Source organism: Coffea arabica, chromosome 10c, assembly GCF_036785885.1.
Source record: "Coffea arabica cultivar ET-39 chromosome 10c, Coffea Arabica ET-39 HiFi, whole genome shotgun sequence".
Classification (NCBI taxonomy): Eukaryota; Viridiplantae; Streptophyta; class Magnoliopsida; order Gentianales; family Rubiaceae; genus Coffea; species Coffea arabica.
In genome coordinates, this window is record NC_092329.1 from 3829124 (window position 1) to 3840427 (window position 11304).

General features: G+C 37.5%; 2 protein-coding genes across 4 annotated transcripts; both read left to right on the forward strand.

The window, feature by feature from the left end:
- Positions 1-756: 756 nt before the first annotated feature.
- LOC113713374 (outer envelope pore protein 24B, chloroplastic) lies at positions 757-3526 on the forward strand. Of its 2 annotated transcripts, none has more exons than XM_027237093.2 (3): positions 757-1061; positions 1147-1506; positions 2373-3253. In XM_027237093.2, the coding sequence occupies exons 1-3, from the start codon at positions 864-866 to the stop codon at positions 2385-2387; spliced, it is 573 nt and encodes a 190-aa protein (XP_027092894.1). In that variant the 5' UTR covers positions 757-863; the 3' UTR covers positions 2388-3253. The 2 variants fall into 2 exon arrangements, with proteins under 2 accessions (XP_027092894.1, XP_027092893.1); XM_027237092.2 differs by having other exon boundaries at positions 759-1061; positions 3217-3526.
- A 779-nt stretch (positions 3527-4305) lies between these two features.
- On the forward strand, positions 4306-9093 carry LOC113713655 (uncharacterized). 2 transcript variants are annotated; one of them, XM_027237436.2, is made up of 11 exons: positions 4306-5275; positions 5407-5461; positions 5560-5659; positions 5811-5988; positions 6213-6266; positions 6358-6497; positions 6770-7328; positions 7416-7530; positions 7677-7726; positions 8113-8256; positions 8457-9093. In XM_027237436.2, exons 1-11 carry the CDS (start codon positions 4616-4618, stop codon positions 8697-8699), a joined length of 2298 nt encoding a protein of 765 aa, XP_027093237.1. In that variant the 5' UTR covers positions 4306-4615; the 3' UTR covers positions 8700-9093. The 2 variants fall into 2 exon arrangements, with proteins under 2 accessions (XP_027093237.1, XP_027093236.1); XM_027237435.2 differs by having other exon boundaries at positions 4307-5275; positions 5757-5988.
- Positions 9094-11304: the final 2211 nt, after the last annotated feature.

The following is an 11304-nucleotide window of genomic DNA, read 5'->3' on the forward strand; positions in this document are numbered from 1 at the left end:
GGTCGAAAGCCCTCCGTTGTACAAAAAAAAAATTTATACTTTAAAAAATGAGTGATAAATTATTCATTTATCATTGAATATGATATATATTCAAATATACTTGATTTAATATTTAACAATTCAATAATTTAAACTTTAGATTTTAATTTTATCAAATGCACCCTTAATTTATCATATAAGTATACGCACTAACAATTATTATTAAAAAATAATTATCCTTCCATTACATTTATACACCTCCCCTAATTAGTTTTACCCTTTTAAAAAACCTAACACATGAACTAATGCCCATAGACAAACACTTTTTTATTGTTTCAAATATTGGGTTATACTCATGATTTTTGGTATTTGGGAATTTCTGGTGTCAAGTTAGTCGACTAAATCATAGGATCATTACAGTACAAGTTCATTTTTGTAATTTGAGGAACTTTGTTTAGGCAAATATCGATGAAGCCATGTTAAAATTTGAAAGACAATCATACATAAAACAACTTAAAAGCGTGGTATAGTTGTGTGGTAGACAATGAAGCATTCGAACCTCAAAGGCGTGCTATACCGAACGATTCAAGTTGCTCCTTTGCCTCATTGACTCCAAGCTGTCGTAATGCCTCCTCTTCTGGTGAAGGCGTGATATTAAAGTTAATGAAAGAGAAAGACTTCGAAGCAGTCTTTCCAATAACGTTTCTAAAAGGCGCTATCCATGGAGTCAGCAAAAATTACGACTTCACTGATGTAAAAGGAACGAGGCAAACTTGGGAAACCCCGTAAACCTGTTAGACACTCGTTTTGTTACTTATCCCGCTCAGCTTAGCATATGATTTCACTGATATTCTCGAGGTTAGGTAAACAAAACAACAAAGGAAATGAAGGCGTCATTCAAAGCCAGATATGAAACAGACAAAGCGGCGGCGGCGGCTACTGTCGCCGTTAACGCCGGTGACATTAGGCTCCGCGCTTCCATGACTGACGCCACCATAGTCAGCGGCCCCAACTTAAACGGTTTAGCTCTAGCTGTAGAAAAACCAGGTTTCTTCATCGTCGACTACAACGTCCCCAAAAAGGTATTCCTGTTTACTGAAGAAAGCAGAAATTCACCCCCAAATTAGGTTTACTTATTGATTGTGATAAATATTTGGGCATTTTCAGGACTTTAGGTTTCAATTTATGAACACAATCAGGGTTTCGGAGAAGCCATTGAACTTGACATACATGCACAGCAGGGGTGATAATCGCACTAGTTTGGATGGGACTTTGGTGTTTGATTCTGCCAATAAGGTATCGGCTAACCACGTGTTGGGGTCGGGGAATTGTAAGTTGAAGTACACTTACGTCCATGGTGGCCTGACCACTTTCGAGCCCAGCTATGATTTTTCCAAAAATTCGTGGGATTTTGCTATTTCGCGTAGGGTTTACGGCGATGATGTGTTCAGGGCTGCTTATCAGACCTCGAGTAAGAATTTGGGGCTTGAGTGGTCGAGGAATTCAAAATTGAACGGTTCGTTTAAGGTATTACATTGCCGTTTGATTTGTTGGTTGCTATGTTGTTGACCTTTATGAAGAACTTATGGATCAATTTCAGTTGTATAGTTTGAAGGCATTTTTATTTGAGCTATAGCTTATGGATAAGGTTGTGATTCAGTTGCGGAGTCATGAATCATCATACGGTGAATCTAAATGCCTATGGCTTTCATAAATCTCAGTTCACAATGCATTTGCATCTTAGGCACTGGTGTTTTGGTCTCAGTTTGCTCTTTCACCTCATACGCAAAGCATCAAAATAGTTGCTGTTTCGTAATCTCTAAGTGGTTTATGGCACATGTGCATGTTGATTTACAGAAGCCTAAATTTTGTCGGACTATGAAGTGCTAATTTAGTTGCTGTAGCATGATTTCTGTTGGCATTTTGTTTGTGTGCTATATGAGAAAGTGCAGAACAATTTATCTCATGAGAATAGAATTGTATCATAAAAAGTGCTGTTTTGAGCACTTGGTTAACCTCTAGTTGTTGAATATGGATACTACCTGTCACGCATTCAAGGTTTAGGTTTATATGTTTTTTTGGAAAATCATCGCATGTAGCTTCTGGATATAGCCATTGTTTCAGTGGAAATTTCTATCCTGATTCCATGTCAAGGTGTGCCCTTGGAATTTCAAGTGGCATTTTTAAGGGGCCCAAAGTTGGTGTGGGGTGGTACATGCTTCTATACCTGTGTATGTGTACGTGTATGTGCGCATCATTGATGGATCTTTCCATGACTTTTTCAGAGTTCCTATTTGGCTTGTATGTTCTCTTTCTCTTTCAATTTAAGATTGATGAATCTCCCCTTTTGAAGGAGAATTTTGTTGTTTTGATTTCATTTGTTTGTTTGGCAGAAGAGTGTAACTTAATCGCAGACATCTACTTCATATATTCAGCAGAATGTAAAGGAGGAGTTTCAATCAGACACTTCATATATTCAGCAGAATGTAAAGGAGGAGTTTCAATCAGATAGTTAATTGGGCTTTAGTTACCCAATGAGAATGCTGTTGTGTGAAAGTTTTGTAAATAGATCTTAGTGAGTTAAGTATTTCCACTTCTTTTTTTAAAGGTCAGAAATGTGACCTGAAAACTTAAATGAGAGTTAGCATATATTTTCAGAAGTTAAAAAATGTTGTCATCCGCTCTTCAATTGCTAATCTATGCAGAATGTGGCTATCATTCATGCATGTTGTCTACTCTTTACTTGTGGCATCCAGTACACATAAAAATGCAATCCATGTTGGAGTGATGGAGTGTTTTATGATGATTTTCCTTTATTTTTGATTGACTTGCTGCCTGGGTTACACGGTTGCCACTTTACTAGTACCTTTGTACATTCTTTTTGAGATATTTTGGGTAATTATTATCTTGACACATGCAATGATGTTGTGGCTGATGTGTCTTGGATACAACAGAAAAATGACAATGCCTTGATATGAAGGCTATTGGGTTTGTTGGATGTTGTTGTGTTTCCATATGCTTCCAAGCCATGTTGCAAAAGATGCATGAGTAGAGATGGACTGGCAAAATGCTTAGGTCCTTGTAATGGAGCATAAACTTAGAGTAGAAGTGGCATTTAATGTTGCTTGTCTCGTCCCTTACAAATTTAGGCATCATTTTAACTAGGTTAACCTTGTTAATTGAATGTTCTGCTGGCTTTTCACTTCTACTCTTAATTTTTGTCCCTCTTCCTTTCAGATTTCAGCATCACTCAACTTGGCAGATGAAAGGAAAATGCCTAAATTAACTGCTGAGAGTGCTTGGGACTTTGAGATGTGACCCTACCTCTGGTTTCATTACCCTGCTGCAACCATTCAGATCAACCTGTCTCCTTGTGACTGCTTCATATTTTTTGGCTCAATTGTATGCCATTTTTTTTCACATTTCAAATGTGATTATGAAATTTCTGAGCGGTGATCCATGAACTTCTATTTATATTTTTCTTGACGTGCGGCGGATTCCAGATATGCACTCTTTCCTCGAATAAAAATTTCTATAAGTTTGATTACTTGAATAGAGCCATCAATCATTTGGAAACAAAAAATCTGACCGTCTTAACTTAGATGGTTTTCGAATTTCACTACTGTGTTCAAGCAAACTTTTGCTATACAAACAATTGGTGTCAAGGGCCTACAAGGTTTCCACGCTTGCGAATTATTGGTCTGGCTTGTAAAATTCCATATGCTTCCAGCAACTGGAGCCGGTCTCTAAAATTCCATGATCTGCAAACGATATCGCTCCGACTATTGTAGAAGCTGGTCGGAACCAGATAATTAGAAGATGCATGTGACAGCAATTAGCAAGCTTATCCCCTCTCCACAAAATGAAAACGTATCAGCTTTTGATCATGGTTCGACTACTACAAGCCAAAAAAATAGATAATTAAGTGACAAGATCCAATGTTAAGCCTTGCTTGGATTGCTTGTTTCCGTTGGAAAATATTATCGTTTTCCGTGATCACATTTTCCTATCACCTTTTTCTTTCACATATATCAAATCGTTACAGTAATTTTTCCATAAAAAATGACGGAAAATGCAATCCAAACACAACCTAAGGTTAGCATTTTGGATTCTAATTGTTCTGTTTATGTTGGTGATTAGTTGCAGAGGCAAGAGACATGAGACAATTCTGGACGTAGCTAGGACCTCTCCTTCAAGATTTGATAGCCGACGACTGTTAAAGATGTTAAACCTACTTTCTTTCTTTTTTTTTTTTACAATAAACATCATAATTTTATAAAGTCTCCACTAATGACAGAAATTACACAAGATACATACAAATACAAATACGAAGAACCGGCATTAAACCTGCTTGATCCCAAACGCAATCGCAGATTCGCAGTGTATGATAGTAATCCAATGACCTTCGAAAAACCTATTTCCAAAATTACCGTACGCTTTTGGCGGCTAATTTCATGGTATCTCTATTTTGCGCCAATCTGGTTTTTCCTCAAAATTTGAAAACTTGCCGCCTAAACTGCTAAACCTCAATTACATCCCAAAAGATGAAAGAGAAATCGCTAGAGCAGATCCATTCTCCGTTCTCCATCCTCTAATCAATAAAAACTCCAGATTTCTCTCCCCTCTCAAATTAGCAATGGACAGTGACGATGATTATCAATCATCCTCACCCCTCCAACCTTCCCCACAACCCCAAAATCGAAGGCTCAAACGCTTGAAGAAGAAAGCAACGGAAGTCTCCAGCAAGCCACCGTCGCCGCAGCAACCCGATTCATTAGACCCTTTGCTTGGCATTCCGAGGGTTGACTTTGCCCGATTGGAAGCTCTAGAAGCTTCAGCAACCAAAACACTTGATTCTTTTTTTGATGACTCAAATGAATCGCCATTGCCGTCTCACGTCGGGACCGAAATGAAATCCGAGGGATATATTAGGATGGATTCAGAGGAACTGGACTCGGAATTGGCATTTGAAAAAGATAATCGGACGTATTCAGAATTGGCATCTGAAAACAATAATCAGATGGATGCGGAAATGGCACTTGAGAAAGACAGCAGAGAGGCTAAGAGGGCTTTGGAGTTCGATGATGTGGCTGATGTTGAACAGGATCGTGATTCCAAGTCGGAGAAATTCGAGAAGAAAAGGGCTACTTCTGAACTGGATGTGGACAATAAGACAGATGAGATGGAAGGGGATAGTAGTAAGAAAAAGAAAAGTAAGAGAACTAAGAATGATACTACTGTTGATGATGACATGAAATCTAAAGTTTCTGCTTCAGACAAAAGGAGACAAGAAAAGGTAATAAGAATTCATTACATCTGCATTTCTTCCTAGTTGTACTGCCTACAAGATTTTATTCTTTTTTCTTTTTCTTTTCCAAAATCTTTTCATCCATGTAAAACTAATTTGTTTGTTGTGTTGATGTGCAGGAAAGAAAAACTTACCTTAAGCAACTTCACGCTGAATCGCAGAGGCTATTGCGAGGTTTCTACCAAATTTTACACAGTTGCTCTAATCTGCCAACGTTGAAGTTATTATGTAAATGACTGTTGTTTAGGTTTTTCTTCTGCCCTTTTGTTCAGAAACTACAGAAGCTGCATTTAAACCCATACCCGTGGTTAAAAAACCGATATCCTCAGTCTTGGAGAAGATCCGGCAGAGAAAACGTGAGCTTTCTAAAAAGTGAGTATCTCTAGAGCCAATTTTGTTGCCTTCTACAAATGAACTTTTTGGTATTTATCAGTAGATAGACATTATGATACTAACTTTTGGTTGGCAGAAACTTAATTCTAAACAATAATGCTTTTGCTGCTGCAAACGGTGGTGTTCGAAGAGATGATATTGGCTATCAGCCAACAAGCAGATTACTGGAAGAGAGAGAAGATAAATTATCAAAAGCGGTAGAAGATATAGTGGCATGTCCAGTGTTACCAAGTCGAGATGCTTTAGACGTAGATAAATCTGATGAACCTCTAGTTCCTTCAAGCCATGAGATTGGTCCCCCTGATGAGGTAAGGGAAGTTGGATAGCGAATAATCAGAAGCACATGCTCCACTTTTCTAATGTATTTGTTGTTTGAATTATAGCATATCACTGTATATTTCAGGGGTTAGAGGATGAACAATCTATTTGTGCTAGATGCTATTGCTATGATTAAATGAACTTAAAACCTTGTAGTTACCTGCAAATTTATGATCTGGTTTGCTGTATGAAAAGTTGTACCATCTCACTGCAGGCTTCAAGTGAGAAACCCTCACCTATGTTTAGAGCACCTATTGATGATACACAGGTTAGATTCATATTTTTGTATGGAAAAAGGGAAGTCCATTTCTGCTGATCATGTTTATTGACTGTTTGAATGGTATTTGCTGGCTTTGTAGGATCTTTTTGGGGATTCAGAAACAAAGGAATGCTATGATGAGCTGCCTGGTGGCCTTCAGGATAGTCCTTTGGAAGAAGTTATGGCACCATCTTTACTTGCTATGAATTTGAAGTTTGATTCAGTACCTTCTAATGATAGGTAAGTGAAGTCAACTCCATTATCAACCCAGAAAATAAAAAAGACAGGCAACCTCATCCTTTTCAAAGTTTGTTGAGTACATTAATGTAACGCAACATAGCTTCGTACTTGATAAAATACTTTGTCTTTTGCCTGTTGCTTCTTTTCTATGGTGTCATTTTTTGTGCAGTATTTGTGTATGAAGCTTAAGTGCTTAACTTTTTAATCATGGGGATGATATTACTGCATTGAAATTATTTACTCGTACAACTTAGAAAGTTTCTGCTTTGCAGTTCTTCAGATGAGGACAATTACAAGGAGAACATTGATCCTCTACCACATGGAGGTGAGGATGACAGTACCTCTCCAAGAGGTGCTCCATTTAAAGCTTTTCTGGATGAGGAAGCTGAGGAAGAAGATGACAGTGATAATGAACTGCTCCAGTCCAAAGAAACCGAAGAAGATGAGGACATGGAAGATTCTGAGGAACTCAATGACATAATAGCAACTGAGTATGAAGAGAGGCCAATTGATTGTGATAGACGGAATGAACTTCATCAGAAGTGGCTTGAGCAGCAAGATGAGGCTGGAACAGACAATCTGCTTCAGAGATTAAAGGTTGGCTCAGAACCCAAAGACACTGCCTTGGTTGGTGAGGAGCAAGAAGAGATTGAGGATGGAGAGGACTGTAATGATGAGGATGTGGTACCAAGAAATTATGCTCGCATGAATACAAAGAAAGCAAAGCAAATAATTACTCAGATGTTTTTGGATAAAGATGACTCATTCATATCTGATGAGGATGAGGAGGTTGAAAGGAGGCGTGTTAAGCAGCATCTTCTTGTTAGAGCAGTTAGTTCGTTTCTCTTTTGCTTTGTTTGTTTTGATTTTGGCTTTTTATTCTTTTCAAATAGATTAAGATTCAGAAGATTGAAACAGGAAGAACAGGCAACATTGGTTTCACCTATGGAGGATGAAGGTTCCAGGGAAGTGTTTGGTCTCATAAAGAAGCTTAATATTGTGCCAGAAAACAAGAAGAAAGCAAAAGCATCATGTAAGATACTTTCTTCTTGATGCAGTTTGAACTTTCTTAATGCATGTAAGCACCATGTAATCCATGTCAAATGGCAATCTGAAATGGATTGCATCTTATGTTTATCTGTCTGGATTTCTCATACTTGTTACTTTATTCCTTTGCAGCGTACTTTGAGTCAGAGCTAAAAGGAGGACAGAGTAGGAGTTTTTCAAAGGTAAACTCACCTTACAGTAATGGGTATAGAATTTCAAAGAGGTTGAAATTACCCCTTGGTAGATACCTGGTATTGGGTCTGTCATCCAATTATAACTGAGCAGTGCTACAAGGGGTGCTAGAAAATGTTCAAGCACAAATACCATGCCCCATGTCAGTATTCGGCAATGGTTTGCTTTAAAGGGATATGGATTTTCTCAAGGACTTGTAGGATTCAGCTTTGTGGTACTAGAATTCATTATCTTTGGGATAGATCTATTAACCTTAGCATTACAAGAAGCAAGTTTTCTGAATGGAAGCTCTTATCTGCTTTAGATTCGTGAACTTTTCTTGTAAAAAACATAAGCTAAGCAAGCTAATCATAGCTGTTCTCTTAAACTGTTGCAGTCATCTTTCGTTGGTCGATCGTCGTACCATTCTCTTCCTTCATCCCACAAGCAAGGTTCAGGCACAGTTCGATCATTTATTTTTGGGAGGGATGACAGCAATAGCAGAACTTCAATCTCGAAATCAGACGACTCTTTAGATACAGTAAGCATTGTATCATTCATCAATGCTTTTCAGCTACTGTAACCCACATAAACTTAACTAGATAGCCTAAATAATTAAACTTCATGAGTGCCTCAGAACCTTCATGTACATTTCTGCCTCACTGTAGTTAAAGTAGTGCCCCTTTTGTGGCTGAATGTAGCAGGAACTTATTCTTGTGGTATTTGCTTCTGAAAATGCAGATCTCTAAAGAAAAACCAATGAGGACCGTTACTGCTACAGTCAGTAGCTCGCAAGCCAAGTTCAGTAGTCAATACAGAAGTACTTGTGGTGTAAGAGCTTCCGGTGCTTCATTATTTGAGACATTGAAACGGTCCTCAATTCGGTCTATGAGCTATAATCGTGATGATCCGGTTGATTTATCTCATGTCTTGGCTACTTTTAGAGTTCCAAAGAAGCCAATTAAGATAGAGGGGAGAAACTAATTAGACTCCCAGGAATTCATTTCAACTTTGAATAGGCAATGATGTGAAACTATGAAAGGCCAATTAACGCTTCTCTTCTTCTAGTCTAGTCGGAAAAAGCGTATCCAGAAAAAGAAACAAAGATAATGAAAATCCGAAATCAAGGGTGGCAAATTGGATGTGGCCTGGGCCCTGGTGGCTTTTGTCATTTCTGGGAATTTTACTCACGGTTCGCTTTTGAGCAGAGCCCATCTGTTTCTCTTTGTAATCTTTAATGATAGCAAATCAGATGTGACGATCTATCTTTTATCTTCCACAAGGTTGTTCTTTTTAGATTCTTGCCCTCCCCGTGTGAAAATGTAAGGAAAACGTCAGAGCAAAACATGAAATGAATGGAGAATGAATCTTCTTCGTTTCAGCTGACTCAGTAGATAAAAATTAAAGTATGTATCAAGTGTGGTCGGGCCCAGAAACAGCAGAACCATGCAATACATCGTTTTTGTCCTTTTAGAATTTAGGATGTCAATGAATCTGTCGAAGGTGAAAATGATGCACGTCTTGGAAGATTGAGTCACCCATGCTACCAGTCCTTATTCTTTCTAACTATTGACTTGAAGGATAGTCACTTGAACCATGCTTCAAATTTAACAAGTATATGCGTAGATATCTCGAGGGTGCTTATGAGTTTGAAGCTTTCCCTTTAAAATTGTAAATTGTAAATTACAACTACATGTACGTTTTGCCTCTGCCAAATTTTATGGAAAGTGAAAAAATGCTGTTCCTCTGATGCGCATCTCTACGTAAATTGACATTTCGCTTTTCCATCTCAAAACTGCAGATTTAGCCAACGATTGCATATTTCATTTTAAACTTTGAATCGCGTGATATGTCGGCAAGCAAAAGTTCAAATGTCACATTCAAAAATCTTTCCTTCTATTTTAGTACAACCAAGCTTTTGCAACAATAAATCGGAACATGATTTCATACATGTGTACCGGAGGTGTGTATGTGTGTGTATATATATATATAGACATGTTGAAAGAAATGTATAGATGAAATGAGTTCTTTTAGTGAGAGGTAGAGGTTACTAGCATTCCAAAGTCAACGTATTACTCGTTTAGATTGTAACTATTTTGATACATGTAAAGTAAAAATATAATTTAAAAATATGTTCACGAAAAAATATAAAAAAATTTTAATAGAAAACTGCGATCCAAACACCACCAAATTATGGTTTATCTGTCTATGTTTTGGGTCAATCATTCTAAGAAGGAATGATTATTGCGGCTTTCCAAATGCTTCCGCACAATACAAAATGGAAAACAGAAGATGGTGGGCAGTGGGACTGGGAAGTGCAAACACTACAGCATGCGTATCCAGCCACCCAACCAACGAAATGATCATCTGGAAAACGCCACTGCTGAGTGCTGACTCCTATCATAGCGACGTCGTCAGCCATCATAAACTAAACCCGTTCCTGCTCCCTTCAAAAACCACCTGCCTTCCACCCGTCGCGTGGCCGTTACTGTTGCTGGTGACTTCGTCCAAATTTGAAAAGTTCGCCTTGCCACACTTTGTGACGCACGACAGAAAAAGAGGATTAAAATCCGTTTATGAAAAGGAATAAAGCAGGTCAAAGGCTAGTTTTTTTTTTTTTTTTTTTTGTCAAAACGGTCAAAGGCTAGTTGTATCAGGTTTTTTTTACATTTGCGTTTTGCAGTTTGCTCCCACCGATCTTCTTGGCCCCATCCATCCAAAAGAGCGAGAATTTTGCCACTAACATGCCGGCACCGATTTCCTATCTACCCGTGAATTTGTCGCATGGTGAATACGAAATTTGCTAATAAAATATCAATATTCCACTCGTACATGGTATTAATCACTACTCCTTGGATATTTAATCTTGAGATTAAGCTGCTTATTCTTTTTGTTTTTTATCTTATAAATCAAAGAAAACGTTCGCTGAAGAGACAAAGTTCACATTCGTTTTGGATTGTGATTGTTTTTCCTTTTTTATTCATTGCCATAGGTGTTAGCAGTAATTTGCACATTAGGTTTTAAATTAAGTCAGAGGAACTTTTTTCAATTGTGAACGATTTTTATCATTTGTAGTCACGGCGGATTAAGGTGGGGCACTGGGCACGGGCCCATTGCTCCCCTTAAATTTTTATAATATTCATAAAACTTTGATATAATCTCGAGTGTGTCTTCGAAATTTTCTTACGAACGAAGTGAAAGAAATACGTGGTCCTCTAAGTTAATCATGAATCAATATTATAAAAGAATATGTAGGCCAAAAAATTTCATTTGAAGTAAATTAAAAAAAATTCTTTTCATTTCAACTTGTTGATGAATATTTTTTGGCTTAAAAAATTAGAAAAAGAGTAGGTAAAAAATTTTAGTATTACTTTTGCCCTCACTGAGAATTTTTTCTGACTCCGCCACTTTTTGTAGTGTTAATATGGTATGATAAGTAAAAGTGCATATTTGATTTTCAATAATGCAATCATAAACTCAATTTGCTTATATTAAGATGTTTTTTTATTGTAAATCTCTTCTTTACTCAGGAAAAATGCATGGAGAGGATTTCTAAGAAAACTGACCATTCAAACAAGGCCACTAATAC